We start from the raw sequence: 18,137 nt of genomic DNA, 5'->3' as shown, positions 1-18,137 counted from the left end.
CAAGTCTCTTCTGCTTGTTGCCTGTCCTTAGCAGTGGTTTCCTAGCAGATATTCTACCATGAAGGCCTGATTCACACAGTCTCCTCTTAACAGTTGTTCTAGAGATGTGTCTGCTGCTAGAACTCTGTGTGGCATTGACCTGGTCTCTAATCTGAGCTGCTGTTAACCTGCGATTTCTGAGGCTGGTGACCCGGATGAACGTATTCTCCGCAGCAGAGGTGACTCTTGGTCTTCCTTTCCTGGGACGGTCCGCATGTGAGCCAGTTTCTTTGTAGCGCTTGATGGTTTTTGTGACTGCACTTGGGGACACTTTCAAAGTTTTCCCAATTTTTCGGACTGACTGACCTTCATTTCTTAAAGTAATGATGGCCACTCGTTTTTCTTTACTTAGCTGCTTTTTTCTTGCCATAATACAAATTCTAACAGTCTATTCAGTAGGACTATCAGCTGTGTATCCACCTGACTTCTCCACAACGCAACTGATGGTCCCAACCCCATTTATAAGGCAAGAAATCCCACTCATTAAACCTGACAGGGCACACCTGTGAAGTGAAAACCATTTCAGGTGACTACCTCTTGAAGCTCATCAAGAGAATGCCAAGAGTGTGCAAAGCAGTAATCAAAGCAAAAGGTGGCTACTTTGAAGAACCTAGAATATGACATATTTTCAGTTGTTTCACACTTTTTTGTTATGTATATAATTCCACATGTGTTAATTCATAGTTTTGATGCCTTCAGTGTGAATCTACAATTTTCATAGTCATGAAAATAAAGAAAACTCTTTGAATGAGAAGGTGTGTCCAAACTTTTGGTCTGTACTGTATATACATCTCTATACAAATTTTACATAGGGTTGGGAATTAACCGAGTGCTGTCATAGGTTCAAAGAAAACCGATTACCGGTAAGTTTAATCCAATATTTCTTTATCACCTATGACAGCACCCCTGGAGAATAGGCAAGAATTTGTCTAGGGTGGGACCACAGCTTGAAGTACCTTACGACCAAAGGTAAGATGTTTACTAGAAGGTAACTTTAGTCTATAGTACCTAAAAAACGTATGTGGAGAGCTCCAGGTAGCTGCCTTAAAAATCTGCTCTAAAGAGGCAGAAGCTCTCTTTGCACAAGACGTGGAAACTGATCTCTTAGAGTGGGCCCCAAACCCTGAGGGTGGATAAATCCCCTTAGAAGAGCAGGCTAAGGAAATGGCCTGTCTAATCCACCTAGTAAAAGTGTGAGAAGAGGCTGTAGATCCCTTCTTTGCTCCCTGGAACAAAATCAGCAGACGTGAAGATCTCCAAGGCTGGGTGACCTGCAGATATTGCAAAATACATCTCTTAACGTCTAGACAGTGTTACTCTGATTCAGTTTTATTTTTATCGGAAGCACAGAAGGAAGGTAAGACTATCTCCTGAGAACGGTGAAATTGTGAAGAGACTTTTGGTAAAAAAGAAGGATCAGGAGAAATTACTACCCGATCTTCCAGGATCACCAAATAGGGAGGGGCAATAGAAAGAACAGAAATCTCACTAAGGCCTCTTTCAGACGGCGTTGCGGGAAAAGGTGCGGGTGCGTTGCGGGAACATGTGCGATTTTTCTGCGCGAGTGCAAAACATTGTAATGCGTTTTGCACGCACGTGAGAAAAATCGTTATGTTTGGTACCCAAACCCAAACTTCTTAACAGAAGTTCGGGCTTGGGATCAGTGTAGATTGTATTATTTTTTTCCCTTATAACATGGTTAAAAGGGAAAATGATAGCATTCTGAATACAGAATGCATAGTACAATAGCGCTGAAGGGGTTAAATTTATTATTATTATTTTTTTTAACTCACCTTAATCCACTTGCTCGCGCAGCTCTTCTGTCTATCTTCTGTGCAGGAAAAGGACCTGTGGTGACGTCACTCCGCTCATCACATGATCTTTTACCATGGTGATGGATCATGTGATGACCGGAGTGATGTCACCACAGGTCATTTTCCTGCACAGAAGATAGACAGAAGAGAAGCCGGGCTGTGCGAGCAAGTGGATTGAGCTGAGTTCAATTATTTTTAATTTTTTTTAACCCCTCCAGCGCTATTGTACTATGCATTCTGTATTCAGAATGCTATTATTTTCCCTTTTAACCATGTTATAAGGGAAAATAATAATGATCGGGTCTCCATCCCGATCGTCTCCTAGCAACCGTGCGTGAAAATCGCACCGCATCTGCACTTGCTTGCGGATGCTTTCGATTTTCACGCAGCTCCATTCCCTTCTATGGGGCCTGCGTTGCGTGAAAAACGCACAATATAGAGCATGCTGCGATTTTCACGCAACGCACAAATGATGTGTGAAAATCACTGCTCATGTGCACAGCCCCATAGAAATGAATGGGTCCTGATTCAGTGCGGGTGTAATGCGTTCAATCCGCGCTGAATACTCGCCCGTGTGAAAGGGGCCTAACTGTTCTAGCCGAAGTAATAGCCAGAAGGAAAGCAAGTTTTAGGGGGAGCAACTTTGGGGAGATTTCATCAGAAGGCTTGAAAGGGTCTGAGTTGAGAGAGGAGAGGACCAAATTTAAATCCCAGGGGGATTCTATTTTTACAGACCAGGGACAATTTAGACACTGTTATAAATCTTCTAATCCAAGGATGTTCTGCTAACTTAAACTCAAATAAGGCACTTAATGCTGAAATCTGGACTTTTAAAGTGCTGGGCCTAAGTTTTTTATTCCATCCTTCCTGTAAGAAATCTAATACTAGCAGGATGTCAGGAGCTTCTAGCACATGCACAGGTTTCTTGGCGAATCCGAAAAAGGTTCTCCAAACCCTAAGGTAGATCTTAGAAGTGACCTCCTTCTGACTGGCCGGAGAGACCTCTTTTTTTTTTTAAATCTCCCTCTCAATAACCAGGCAGTCAGGTGCAGATTCTTCACCTCAGGGTGAAAAACTGGACCCTGCGACAGAAGCTCCTGAGATTCTGGAAGCACCCATGGTGTTGCTATCGACATCTTGCGGATCCAGGAAAACCACACCCTTCTCGGCCAAAAGAGAGCTATAACTATTACCGTGGCCTCCTCCTCTCTGATTTTCTTGAGGACTCTTGGTAGAATTTTTAGTGGGGGAAAGGCATACAGAAGGCCCTAAATGAAGAAACGGATATGCTGGCTCACCCCACAATAACACGGAAGGTGCTACAAAGTCCTATTGATCCACCACATCAACAAGGAAAAATGTGTCAAAACAGCTAGTAATATTGACCAAGCACTCACATCCAGATTTCAAGGTAAAGTATCAATTTATTAAAAAATTCTAAAACATATGAAACAATTAAAACTAGAGAACTTTTATGAAATTGAATCCTTTACTGGACTGTTTCTCATTTCCCCTTTTTGGCTAGCCAAACGAATACTCTACTTGGAAGGATCGAATTTGGGACGATCTCATTTGGAAGGATCCGCCCTCAAGCTTTGTCACATGATACACCACAGGTCCTACGATTGTTGAGGACACGGACACACTTTCTTACCTGCTCCCCTTGTTGTTAAAGGAAACGAATACGAAAATCGTCTGGAGAGGTAATCGTGGTATCGGCAGTCCAGGCCTAGTGGGACGCCACAAAGAGCCAGACTCACATTGTGTCATATTACTAACAATTATGCCAGTATACTAACACATGCTGTGGCTGAGATTTCACAAGCTGGTCAAATCATATTTCTGGTCTTCTGAAGAAATGTCATTACTTTGCCTTTAAAGGAGATATATACTTGAAAAGGGGGCCATATGTGTCACTGAGGACTATTTTATGATTTCATGATTTTATGATATTAAGTATAACAAAGATGGTTCTTCCTAAAGCAAGACATTATATCTGCTATCATATACCGTATTTTTCGCTTTATAAGACGCACAGGTTTTTGAGGAGGAAAATAAGAAAAAAATATTTTGAACTAAAAGATGTGCTTTTGGTAGGTGGTCTGTGGATGCCGCACTGTTATGGGGGTATCTGTGGATGACACTGATGGGCGATCTGTGGATGACACTCATAGGGGATCTCTGAATGATGCACTGTTATTGGGGGATCTGTGGATGACACTGATGGGGGATCTGTGGATGACACTGATGGGGGATCTGTGGATGACACTGATGGGGGATCTGTGGATGACACTGATGGGGGATCTGTGGATGACACTGACGGGGGATCTGTGGATGACACTGACGGGGGATCTGTGGATGACTCTGACGGGGGATCTGTGGATGACACTGACGGGGGATCTGTGGATGACGCTGACGGGGGATCTGTGGATGACACTGACGGGGGATCTGTGGATGACACTGACGGGGGATCTGTGGATGACACTGACGGGGGATCTGTGGATGACACTGACGGGGGATCTGTGGATGACACTGACGGGGGATCTGTGGATGACACTGACGGGGGATCTGTGGATGACACTGACGGGGGATCTGTGGATGACACTGACGGGGGATCTGTGGATGACACTGACGGGGGATCTGTGGATGACACTGACGGGGGATCTGTGGATGACACTGACGGGGGATCTGTGGATGACACTGACGGGGGATCTGTGGATGACACTGACGGGGGATCTGTGGATGACACTGACGGGGGATCTGTGGATGACACTGAAGGGGGATCTGTGGATGACACTTATGTCATCCACAGATCCCCATAAGTGTCATCTACAGATCCCCCATCAGATGCATCAGTGTGGAGGGAGGAGGCGGAGACACTCATGGCGGGGCCCGGTGCAGCTCCCTCGGTCATGCGCCGCCTGCTGCAGCTCCCTCCTCATGCACCGCCTGCCGCAGCTCCCTCCTCATGCGCCGCCTGCCTTCTTATCTCACTTTATGAATGAACAGGCAGGCGGGGCAGGCTGCGCATGAGGAGGGAGCTGCGGCAGGCGGCGCATGACCGAGGGAGCTGCCGGTCTGCTCCGTCTTAATGCTATACTTACGGTACTACAGTAAGTACCGAACAGTGCGGTATACATTTAGATATAGATCGGATTAAATGTATTTAGCAGTTGCGGGGCCCGGTGTATTAGAGTAGAGTCACTGCACTGGGCCCCGACGCGAGTGTCCCCGCCTCCTCTCTCCACACGGATACTTCGCTGGCCACACTGTGCAGCATAGCGGCCAGCGAAGTATCCGCTTTATAAGACGCACGGCCATTTTCCCCCCACTTATAAATACGGTATATACTCAAATGTGCCTGCAGTAACATTATTTCTATTTTAAGTGTTTTGAAATTGCAGTGATTACCTCCGGTTTCTTGTTGGAATGACTGTTCTCTAGTTTTAATTAGTTCATGTGAATTTTAAAATAAATTGATACTTTACCTTGAAATCTGGATGTGAGTGCTCGGTCCATATTACTAGCCGTTTTGATACAGAAAGCCCTGCCTCCAGATTGAGCCAGTGCATCCACAGCTCTCGGGTGCTCCACCGGAGAAAGGGAAAAGAAGACTTCTACCTTCCTGTTTTCCCTGGTGGCAAAGAGATCTATCTCTGGAGTACTCCATAATGCTGCCACCTGATTGAAAACCTTCTGATCTGAGGACCATTCTCCCTGGAATAGTTGATGACGACTGAGGAATTCCACTTTCACATTGTCCAAACCCCTTAGATATACTGCAGAAAGAGACAATAGAGAGGCTCCTGCTAGGATGAAAATCTGATGGGAGAGAGACATTAGGCCCCGAGCTCTTGTACCTCCCTGCCGGTTGATATAGATCACTGCTGTTGTGTTGTCCGAATAGACCCTTACATTCCTGCGTCTGATGGTCAGGAGACTCTGTACTAAGGCTATCCTGATTGCATCTAATTCCCTGAAATTGCTGGGACCAGAGACCAAAGCTGTATACTGCTTGGATTCAAGTTATCTTCAGTAAAGAAAAGTTTGAACTTCATCTTAAGGTCTGGACATCATTTCTGCTGCAATATTCCTCTATTACTCCTACTATCACTACATTCAATTTATTGCAAGTGAGCCAGGAGTCCAGCCGTACCCAGGTAGGAGACACCGTTGACACCATTATCACCACCTATAGAGACATTATAAGCCATTACACCCTGGCATTCCTAATCTGGGACGTGCGTTATAACACCTTGGAAGGGCCCTGGGGTAATACCCTGCGCACGCTGCAATTGGCATCACTACCAATATAGACTATTATCCAACCTGTACCTGGCCACTGCATATGCATAAATATCTTTTATCCAAACAGGCAGATGCGACAATGACTACATCCTGACCGGAAACTCATCAGGAGTGTCTAACAAGTCCGCAGTTTGCTTAAACAGCAATTGGGTCAGCGTCAAGGACACCATGTATTTGTCATTTTATGTTAGCACAAAAAGAGTCTCATACAATAAAATATGACCAAAGATAAAAACTGGGACACACTTGATGAAGTACATCCAGCGGTAATAGCGGATTGTGTGTTGTACGTACATTTTCAGTTTATTTGTGCCCTTGTAATGCCTGTCCCCTTTTAATAAAAATGAAAATGACCTAGATCTATTTGTGACGTACTTCCATAGCAAAAAAAGAAAATCTGTAATGTGTGTTGTTTCTCTTACCTTGCCGAAGAGCTCCACCGTGAGGATATCGGAGTACAGTGCGCTCTCGTGGTCTGGCATGAAAGCCACTGTGAAGTCTTGTGTTTTCTCAGGTTGGATGATGCCCTCTACAGGAGTCACACTGAAAACGCTACGTCCATTGTAATTCTGAGGGCCTGAAAAGGTAGAAAATGAGACTCGACATTAAATACTATCTTTTTCCTATCTTACATCTAGCTGTAGTGAAATGTTTAACACTTAAAGGGATTGTCTCATCACAAGCCATCTTCTTAATATAGGAGCCCTCACAGCAACCTGCTGATCGCTGTGGTTTCAGCTCCTGTTACTTGGATGATTTTGCTGCCGAGAGCCCTGGGCAGCCAGACATGATGCAGATGAACAGCCGTTTATATAAAGCTCTGTTCACATCAAAGTTTGTTCCAGTGTTTGGTGTATATGATTTAAAGGGGTTGTGTCACAAAATATATTCTACATTTTTCAAGCCAGCATATGGATCAGAATAATTTTGTAATTGCATGTAATTAAACAAACATTTAGGGGCACATTTATTAAGACCTGCGTTTTAGACACTGGTCTTAAAGGGCTTCTGTCACCCCACTAAAGTCATATTTTTTTTTTGGGGCTAGTTAAATTCCTTATACAGCGATATATGAAAATTTACTTTGCTTCAGCAGTTTCTTATAAAAACTAACTTTTATAATATGTAAATTAGGTCTCTACCAGCAAGTAGGGCGTCTACTTGCTGGTAGCCGCCGCAAAAAAACGCCCCCCTTGACGTGTTGATTGAATCGCGCTCCTGTGTTCATTCGGCGCAGGCGCTCTGAGATGAGGAGGCTCGCCTCGTCAGCACTCCCTCAGTGCGCCTGCGCCGATGACGTCTTCTCTTTCGCTGATGTCATCGGCGCAGGCGCACTGAGGGAGTTCTGAGGAGGCGAACGAACACAGGCGCACGATTTTTTAAATGCTGAAAAGGGCCGGCCGGAGGAGGAGATCGCGGCTGGCCCTGTCAATCAACACGACAAGGGGGCGTTTTTTTACATATTATAAAAGTTAGTTTTTATAAGAAACTGCTGAAGCAAAGTAAATTTTCATATATCGCTGTATAAGGAATTTAACTAGCCCCCCCCCCAAAAAAAATGACTTTAGTGGGGTGACAGAAGCCCTTTAATAAAGCCCCAGCACTGGCGGTGGTTGCGCCGAAGTCATGAAGAGGCGCCGGCCAGTTCTAAATGTAAGACAGCTTCTGGGTAACTGACCCCCTTAGTATAGCTAGTGAGCTATTCAATAAAATGTATCTGTTCAGCGCCACCTGCTGTTTGTTCTTTTCCTTATTTTTGTCCATCTCACTGATCTGGTCGAACGTGCTCAGTTTAAATCTTCAACTGCCACCAGCCATATGTACTGTTAGAGGCTGGTTCTAGCTTTGTAAGCAAGAGATTGTCATGTCCTATATGATGTCTGATTTTTATTCTTTACCTCGATTATGGCATAGCACAATTAAAGCACACAAAAAATTGGGCAAAAGTATTGCATTTTGGCATCCGTCTATGTTTATTTATTTTTTTCCATAACAATTTATTCCATTTTTATGAGCATTTAAAGTTACAGATTATCTGGACATTGATATGAGTACAGTATGACATATAGCTCAAGTACAGCAAGTATTATCCAAAAATACAAACATCCTATATGTCATTCCCACAGCAACTATGGCATCTACACCCCCCCCCCTTTTCCCTCCCCCTTATACTGTCTGAATGCGTCTCTACTCCTCTACACGCTTTTTCCTATTTTAATAAGAAAGTTCCTGTCTATGACACTTTCAACTTCCCCAATTCTCCACGTATATCTTTTCTTAGGTACCACTCTGTATACGTAAAGTTATTCATAAGAGACTGTATTTCTTCCGTTGATAAATGTTTGGCAATGAATGTCGACCATTTATTCAAAAGCCCAGCTGAACTGTTGTTTTTATGAGATACCGCTTCTAACTGGTCCAGTAACAGAAAATGTCTCATTAGACCTTGAAACTCCACATTTGTGGGAACCTGAGGCTCCAACCATTTTTGTAACAGACATTTTAAAGCTACCAATAGAACCCCATCTATAAATTTGGGTATTGACATCGTATCTGGGTACATATGAAACAAAACCACCTCTGGTTCGCATGGTAGATCTATGTGCCACGTATCTTTAATCCATGACAATAACCATTCCCAATATTGTCTTGACTTGGGGCATAACCACACTCCATGATCTAGATCCGCCTTCACCAATCCGCATTTTGGACATTTGGTCAATCTTGTATCTCCACTGTTCGCTGGAGATATATTAAAAGCATATATCGCTCTATGTATCAGCTTCAATTGCGTTTCTCTCCATCTCTCACATATCACTGCTTTTCTTGTCCTAATCCACCCCGCCATCATCTTATCCTTCCAGTCTGGACCCGCCAAAAACCTACTCCATCCCCCACTGTTTGTAGCAAAAGTTTTGTCATTATCTCGATCCCTCAGCAATTTATAGATGTCTGAAAGTGACCATTTATTTCCTATCTGCTTGAGTAATGAATCAAATCCATTCATCTTACACTCTTGGCTAACATCTTTTAGTCTAGTCTTACAGAAATGCATTATCTGGTAATATTAGGTTTCTTTTTACTAGATGTTAAACATATGAGAATAGGTTTGTATAAAATAAAAAGTATACCGTTTTCATGAGTTAACCCTTTGTCTCACTAAAGGTTTTTTTTTTTATCACACATGAAGTAGTGGGAGGATCATAGAGGAAGGTCAAAACTTATTTTCTTCTGCAAAAATAATTAAAAATATACAGTACAGACCAAAAGTTTGGACACACCTTCTCATTCAAAGAGTTTTCTTTATTTTCATGACTATGAAAATTGTAGATTCACACTGAAGGCATCAAAACTATGAATTAACACATGTGGAATTATATACATAACAAAAAAGTGTGAAACAACTGAAAATATGTCATATTCTAGGTCCTTCAAAGTAGCCACCTTTTGCTTTGATTACTGCTTTGCACACTCTTGGCATTCTCTTGATGAGCTTCAAGAGGTAGTCACCTGAAATGGTTTTCACTTCACAAGTGTGCCCTGTCAGGTTTAATAAGAGGGATTTCTTGCCTTATAAATGGGGTTGGGACCATCAGTTGCGTTGTGGAGAAGTCAGGTGGATACACAGCTGATAGTCTTACTGAATAGACTGTTAGAATTTGTATTATGGCAAGAGAAAAGCAGCTAAGTAAAGAAAAACTAGTGGCCATCATTACTTTAAGAAATGAAGGTCAGTCTGTCCGAAAAATTGGGAAAACTTTGAAAGTGTCCCCAAGTGCAGTCACAAAAACCATCAAGTGCTACAAACAAAATGGCTCACATGCGGACCGCCCCAGGAAAGGAAGACCAAGAGTCACTTCTGCTGCGGAGGATAAGTTCATCCGAGTCACCAGCCTCAGAAATCGCAGGTTAACAGCAGCTCAGATTAGAGACCAGGTCAATGCCACACAGCGTTCTAGCAGCAGACACATCTCTAGAACAACTGTTAAGAGGAGACTGTGTGAATCAGGCCTTCATGGTAGAATATCTGCTAGGAAACCACTGCTAAGGACAGGCAACAAGCAGAAGAGACTTGTTTGGGCTAAAGAACACAAGGAATGGACATTAGACCAGGGGAAATCTGTGCTTTGGTCTGATGAGTCCAAATTTGAGATCTTTGGTTCCAACCACCGTGTCTTTGTGCGACGCAGAAAAGGTGAAAGGATGGACTCTACATGCCTGGTTCCCACCGTGAAGCATGGAGGAGGAGGTGTGATGTTGTAGGGGTGCTTTGCTGGTGACACTGTTGGGGATTTATTCAAAATTGAAGGCATACTGAACCAGCATGGCTACCACAGCATCTTGCAGCGGCATGCTATTCCATCCGGTTTGCGTTTAGTTGGACCATCATTTATTTTTCAACAGGACAATGACCCCAAACACACCTCCAGGCTGTGTAAAGGCTATTTGACTATGAAGGAGAGTGATGGGGTGCTGCGCCAGATGACCTGCCCTCCACAGTCACCGGACCTGAACCCAATCGAGATGGTTTGGGGTGAGCTGGACCGCAGAGTGAAGGCAAAAGGGCCAACAAGTGCTAAGCATCTCTGGGAACTCCTTCAAGACTGTTGGAAGACCATTTCAGGTGACTACCTCTTGAAGCTCATCGAGAGAATGCCAAGAGTGTGCAAAGCAGTAATCAAAGCAAAAGGTGGCTACTTTGAAGAACCTAGAATATGACATATTTTCAGTTGTTTCACACTTGTTTGTTATGTATATAATTCCACATGTGTTAATTCATAGTTTTGATGCCTTCAGTGTGAATCTACAATTTTCATAGTCATGAAAATAAAGAAAACTCTTTGAATGAGAAGGTGTGTCCAAACTTTTGGTCTGTACTGTATACGCATAGCGTATTCAGGCTTAAAAAGTGTAACTGTCATTCTTTTTTTATTATTGTAATTTATAGGGGCAGTGATACTGACCATTTTTGAAATTTACTTTAATTACTGAAATTGTACATTTCTATTAGACAAATACCTCTAAAGTGGCCCATTTTGAGCCTTAGCAACACTCCCCTGTCTTCTGTTTACTTCTTCAACACTGACTGCTATGTAGAAGACAGAGGAGCGTTGCTAAGGCTCAAAATGGGCCACTTTAGAGGTATTTGTCTAATAGAAATGTACAATTTCAGTAATTAAAGTAAATTTCAAAAATGGTCAGTATCACTGCCCCTATAAACTACAAAAATAAAAAAAGAATGACAGTTACACTTTAAAGGATTATGTTTGCATATGTCACCCATTCAATTCTATGCAGAAATGCCGCAAATACCGTACCTTTTTTTTTTTCCGGAGAAAAGAACAGTGTACTAGACTAGGAGGTCAAATGTAGAAAAAAACAAATGGACAGTCCAAATTCACCAAAGCAGGACCCCTCGCTTAGAGCAGCCCCTCCCACTAGCTCCCAAGAAGGAGACCCACCTCTTTTGATGTCCATATGCCTAAATGTGCCAGTCATAATAAGACATTCCCTTTAAGTACTGACTAAGAGCCCATACATAATATACAAGTATAAGCGTGTGTTAAACACTGAAGTCACAGGATATTCCGGGACTATAATATCAATGGCCCATCCTTAGTATAGTCAATCCATATCTGACTGGTGAGGGTCCGAATCTCGGTTTTACTGGCGAGCAACTGAATTAAGGAGTCACGAATGAAGGGGGTCACTTTAATGGAAGCTGCTGTGAGTGGCAATATAAAAAAAAAGGATAATGTGAGTGCAGTGGCGCCTTCATTCAGCTGATTGATGGATGGATGCTGGGAGTTGGACTCCCACAAAACAGATATTAATTGCCTTTACCAGGGATCAGCAACCTTCGGCACTCCAGCTGCTGTGAAACTACAACTCCCAGCATGCAAACATGCTCAGCTGTTTTTCTAACTCCCACAGAAGTGACTGAAGCATTCTGGGAGTTGTAGTTTCTGAACAGCTGGAGTGCCAGAGGTTGCTGATCCATGGCTTATATACCAATGACAGGCCATCAATATTATAGCCTTGAAACCCCTTTAAATTTCAATAATATGAAACCATTTTAATCTGAACAATATGAAATTATTTACCGACAAAACTGGCTGCCGATTTCCGCGAAGTAATGAAAGTTGGAAGTTTTTGCATTTCCTCATACTGGGTCACTGACAGACTCCCCAGTTTGATGCAGTAATTCACAGGCACTGCGGATGTGTTGTGTAACTGTAATAAAGATATAGAAATGATCTTAAGAATCAGAAATCAGGTCTCGGGAAGTAATGTGGGCTATAGTTCACACAACTGACCTGCTTCACAAAATGCCCTAAATCAGTTTGTTTCTTCCGTATAAATAGGGGCACATCATCCATGAGGCAAACTGGTCCTCTCGCCTCAGGTGGAGCTTTGCTAGGACTGCAGGGACTGCAATTTAGCCTTCAACCCTCCACTCCAGCACAGCCTGGTGTTGATCTGCTGCACAAACTATCACAAAACCCCATTGTTCCCCCCATAATTCCCACACATACAAGTCTGCAGGAAGGCTAATGGACTTTGGAGACTACATGTGCATCTCGCCATCTAAATGACTCCACTGAGGAAAGCATGGAGAAGCGGCAGTAGCGTGAGCATGTAAATGTGCATTGTGTCTCTGAGTGAGTGTGTGTCTATCTGTGTAAGTGGCGCTAACTGCTCTTATTCTGTATATACCAGCACTGCAGAGTACCGCATGTCATGTATACTGTGATGTACAGAATATATATATATATATGGGCACAGCACCTCATGGCCTGTATACTGGATGTAACCCTCAGTATCTGCTCTTATTCTGTATATATGGACACTGCACAGTACCACTTCTCCTGTCCTGTATACTGGGTGTAACCCTCAGTATCTGCTCTTATTCTGTATGTATGGTCACAGCACAGTACCACTTCTCCTGTCCTGTATACTGGGTGTAATTCTCAGCATAGCCTCTTATTCTGTATGTATGGTCACAGCACAGTACCACTTCTCCTGTCCTGTATACTGGGTGTAACCCTCAGTATCTGCTCTTATTCTGTATATATAGACACTGCACAGTACAACTTCTCCTGGCCTGTATACTGGGTGTAACCCTCAGTATCTGCTCTTATTCTGTATATATAGACACTGCACAGTACAACTTCTCCTGTCCTGTATACTGGGTGTAACCCTTAGTATCTGCTCTTATTCTGTATGTATGGTCACAGCACAGTACCACTTCTCCTGTCCTGTATACTGGGTGTAACCCTCAGTATCTGCTCTTATTCTGTATATATATAGGCACTGCACAGAACCACTTCTCATGTCCTGTATACTGGGTGTAATTCTCAGTATCTGCTCTTATTCTGTATGTATGGTCACAGCACAGTACCACTTCTCCTGTCCTGTATACTGGGTGTAATTCTCAGTATCTGCTCTTATTCTGTATATATGGACACTGCACAGTACCACTTCTCCTGTCCTGTATACTGGATGTAATTCTCAGCATAGCCTCTTATTTTGTATGTATGGTCACAGCACAGTACCTCTTCTCATGTCCTGTATACTGGGTGTAATTCTCAGTATCTGCTCTTATTCTGTATATATGGTCACAGCACAGTACCACTTCTCCTGTCCTGTATACTGGGTGTAATTCTCAGTATCTGCTCTTATTCTGTATATATGGTCACAGCACAGTACCACTTCTCCTGTCCTGTATACTGGGTGTAATTCTCAGTATCTGCTCTTATTCTGTATGTATGGTCACAGCACAGTACCACTTCCGCAACCATTTTTTCTGCCCTGTGTAGTGTCTGGCAGAAAAAAATAAACTGTCCTTGATTTATTATGTAATTTGCACTATGCATGTGCCAATGCATGACTGCCAAGTGTGCTCAGCCTTTGCTGCTACCAGCAGTCTGAGGAAAGGGTTGGAGTTAAAAGGAGTCTATGAGACTGTCCAGGAGTTTATTTCACATGGTGCTGCCAGATACTTTTTTAACTACTGGACAACCTCTTTAATTTTGGGATCTTGGGGCATTATGTTGAAGATATGATGTGGGGTTGTGGTCTTTAATAAGGCTCAGACTGTATGTCTGTAAACATTTGGACCACTCGTGAGTTTTGGTTCAGTTGAGTAGGTTGTCAGACCTTGACTGTGGTCTATATTGACATTGGTCATTGTACTGATTAGAGCCTGAGGTCTGTATTTATTCTGGAATTTGCATTTGAATACACTTTGGGGTCTATTCATTTTTGGCATCTGATAAAGCGTCATATGCACCAATTGTGATTAAGTTAGGACATATGTAAATGGGTAGGTGGTATATGTTAAAAATTTCAGTGCATCACCTAACACACAATTTGTGCAACAGAATCTCTCTGTTATAACTAGTGAAAATAGTGAATTATGGTGTATGTGTATATGCGTTTCTGCTGTGTACAGATATGCTATATATGTGTGTATCTGTGTATACAGTGGGATGCAAAAGTTTGGGCAACCTTGTTAATCGTCATGATTTTCCTGTATAAATCGTTGGTTGTTACGATAAAAAATGTCAGTTAAATCCATCATATAGGAGACACACACAGTGATATCTGAGAAGTGAAATGAAGTTTATTGGATTTACAGAAAGTGTGCTATAATTGTTTAAACAACATTAGGCAGGTGCATAAATTTGGGCACTGTTGTCATTTTATTGATTCCAAAACCTTTGAAACTAATTATTGGAACCCAAATTGGCTTGGTGAGGTCAGTGACCCCTGACCTACATACACAGGTGAATCCAATCATGAGAAAGAGTATTTAAGGGGGTCAATTGTAAGTTTCCCTCCTCTTTTAATTTTCTCTAAAGAGTAGCAACATGGGGGTCTCAAAACAACTCTCAAATGACCTGAAGACAAAGATTGTTCACCATCATGGTTTAGGGGAAGGATACAGAAAGCTGTCTCAGAGATTTCAGCTGTCTGTTTCCACAGTCAGGAACATATTGAGGAAATGGAAGACCACAGGCTCAGTTCAAGTTAAGGCTCGAAGTGGCAGACCAAGAAAAATCTTAGATAGACAGAAGCGACGAATGGTGAGAACAGTCAGAGTCAACCCACAAACCAGCACCAAAGACCTACAACATCATCTTGCTGCAGATGGAGTCACTGTGCATCGTTCAACCATTCAGCGCACTTTACACAAGGAGATGCTGTATGCGAGAGTGATGCAGAGGAATCCTTTTCTCCGCCCACAGCACAAAAAGTGCCGCTTGAGGTGGGCTAAAGCACATTTGGACAAGCCAGCTTCATTTTAGAATAAGGTGCTGTGGACTGATGAAACTAAAATTGAGTTATTTGGCCATAACAAGGGGCGTTATGCATGGAGGAAAAAGAACACAGCATTCCAAGAAAAACACCTGCTACCTACAGTAAAATATGGTGGTGGTTCCATCATGCTGTGGAGCTGTGTGGCCAGTGCAGGGACTAGGAATCTTGTCAAAGTTGAGGGACGCATGGATTCCACCCAGTATCAGCAGATTCTGGAGACCAATGTCCAGGAATCAGTGACAAAGCTGAAGCTGCGCCGGGGCTGGATCTTTCAACAAGACAACGACCCTAAACACTGCTCAAAATCCACTAAGGCATTTATGCAGAGGAACAAGTACAACGTTCTGGAATGGCCATCTCAGTCCCCAGACCTGAATATAATTGAAAATCTGTGGTGTGACTTAAAGAGAGCTGTCCATGCTCGGAAGCCATCAAACCTAAATTAACTAAAGATGTTTTGTAAAGAGGCATGGTCCAAAATACCTTCAACCAGAATCCAGACTCTCATTGGAACCTACAGGAAGTGTTTATAAGCTGTAATTTCTGCAAAAGGAGGATGTACTAAATATTGATTTCATTTCTTTTTTGTGGTGCCTAAATTTATGCACCTGTCTAATTTTGTTTAAACAATTATAGCACATTTTCTGTAAATCCAATAAACTTCATTTCACTTCTCAAATATCACTGTATGTGTCTCCTATATGATATATTTAACTGCCATTTTTTTATCGTAACAATCAACGATTTATACAGGAAAATCATGACGATTAACAAGGTTGCCCAAACTTTCGCATCCCACTGTATATGTTATATGTGGGTGTCTTTGTAAATCAGATATTTTTATTGAGTTTTTTTTTTTAACATACAACAGTAACACATTGTACTACAAGAGTAACGAAAGGTCAGAAGGATACAAGATAGCAATGTACCCCCTCCCAGACATAAGCAATAAACAAAAGTTAAGGTACCCATGAATATTAGGGCCATACAGATACAGCAGGCGATCGCCTGCTCGGTAGCAGAGAAGACCGTTGCTATTACACACAGCGATCTCCTCCCCAGTATGGGGACAAGTGATAGCTAATGCCATCGCTCGTCCCATACAGAATTATTATTTGCCGGCAGCAGAATGCAGATTACATGGCGCGATCTGCCGCCGACAAACGATTATTTTTCGCTAACGATCGGTCATATGAATGCGATTATCTGCAGGTACACTAGGGCCTTTACTAAAAACCCTCTCAGAGCGGTGGTAATCAGCACAGCAGAGTCCTCTACAGGACCACCGAGAACCAACATCGCAGTACAGCCATAGCGAAACTATCTGCATTCTATGCCTCATAATGAGAAAGTGAAAACTGAATTTTAGAAATGTTTGAAAATGTATTAAAAATGAGAACCTAAAATTTTGCATGAGCATAAATATTCAGACTTTTTGTTATGACACCTGAAATTTTGCTCTGGGGGCCTCTCATGTCTCTTAATTATCTTTCACATGTTTCTGCACCTTAATTGGAGTCCAACTATGGTAAATTCAGTTGACTGGATATGATTTAGAAGAAAGACACAACCCTGTATAGGGTCTCACAGCTGACAAAACCAAGCAAAAAACGAGGTGTCTGGAGTGACAAGAGATGAGTAATTTGATCCTATCGGTAACAGCCAATTACTTTAGTTCAGTTTTAAAGTAGTTTTCAACTATAAATATCAATTACCGAAGTTATTCAATGAACTCACGTGCAACTTCATGAATAACTAACTTCGGCTGATCGGAACCTATACATTCTAATACTGTATTATTCTGAAGTTTTGAACAAAGCGACTTCCGATAAAGCATCCGAAGCTCGCTTCGCTCAACACTAGTGGGGACAAATATCTGCCCATGGACAATGATCCTAACTTATCTCCTTTACTAAATAATGAATAAAAGAGTTCATTGTTATTGTTGTACTGTATGCTGAAATGATGCAGATGTTTATATACAGTAATCGCCGTTGCTTACGTTACTTAGACCGTCAGGTGGGTGGTTTACCTTAAATGTTGATGTAGCGCTATCTTTAACTAAAACATATCCCATGTTTAGCACTCCTGCCTCCAGTGAACAGGACAGGAAGGGGGCTAAGCCACGGCCCTTAATTCCCAATGTAAGAATTGCTTGCTGAGTGCGCACCTCCAGATTTTCAAAGAACTAGAGAGATACAAAACCAACACACAATATAACTTGTCAGTATGGTAAATCTTACAATCAAAGTTCAAAACTGTGCCCCAGCCTAGACCAAGTACATCGGCACTGCAGTATATTACCTCTGTAAGGCGTTATATTCTCCCCTATGAACAGAGCATAACAAATAACCATGGTGCAACATGGCAAAACGTGGAATGAGGCCCCACTCCAGCAGAGGAAAAAAAAAAACTCTGACTGGATGCCTGTTAGCATAGTAGTTACATTCTTGGCAGTATTCCATAATACAGCTGTGTGCATGAGATTATATGCCAGAAAAGTGGACAAGGTATTCCATCATACAAACCTGGAGACCATAATGGAAGTGCTTTTATAGGCTAAAGTCTGATATTCAGCATGTGATGGAACAGACTCTACATTTTTAAACAATTCTAATATTATGTAGGTTCCCAATGTGCTGCCATAACATC

General features: G+C 42.4%; 1 protein-coding gene across 1 annotated transcript in view; it reads right to left on the bottom strand.

The window, feature by feature from the left end:
- Positions 1-18,137, bottom strand: part of CFAP74 (cilia and flagella associated protein 74) — a 202,839-nt gene that overhangs the window by 11,149 nt on the left and 173,553 nt on the right. The window contains exons 33-35 of the mRNA XM_044281876.1: positions 17,518-17,673; positions 12,266-12,395; positions 6,584-6,738 (exon numbers count right to left, since the gene is read on the bottom strand). Of these exons, the coding sequence (XP_044137811.1) occupies positions 6,584-6,738; positions 12,266-12,395; positions 17,518-17,673 (441 nt within the window). The remainder of the gene's footprint in view (positions 1-6,583; positions 6,739-12,265; positions 12,396-17,517; positions 17,674-18,137) is intronic.

This window comes from Bufo gargarizans, chromosome 2, assembly GCF_014858855.1.
Source record: "Bufo gargarizans isolate SCDJY-AF-19 chromosome 2, ASM1485885v1, whole genome shotgun sequence".
Lineage (NCBI taxonomy): Eukaryota > Metazoa > Chordata > Amphibia > Anura > Bufonidae > Bufo > Bufo gargarizans.
This window is presented reverse-complemented; position numbering and strand designations above follow the sequence as displayed.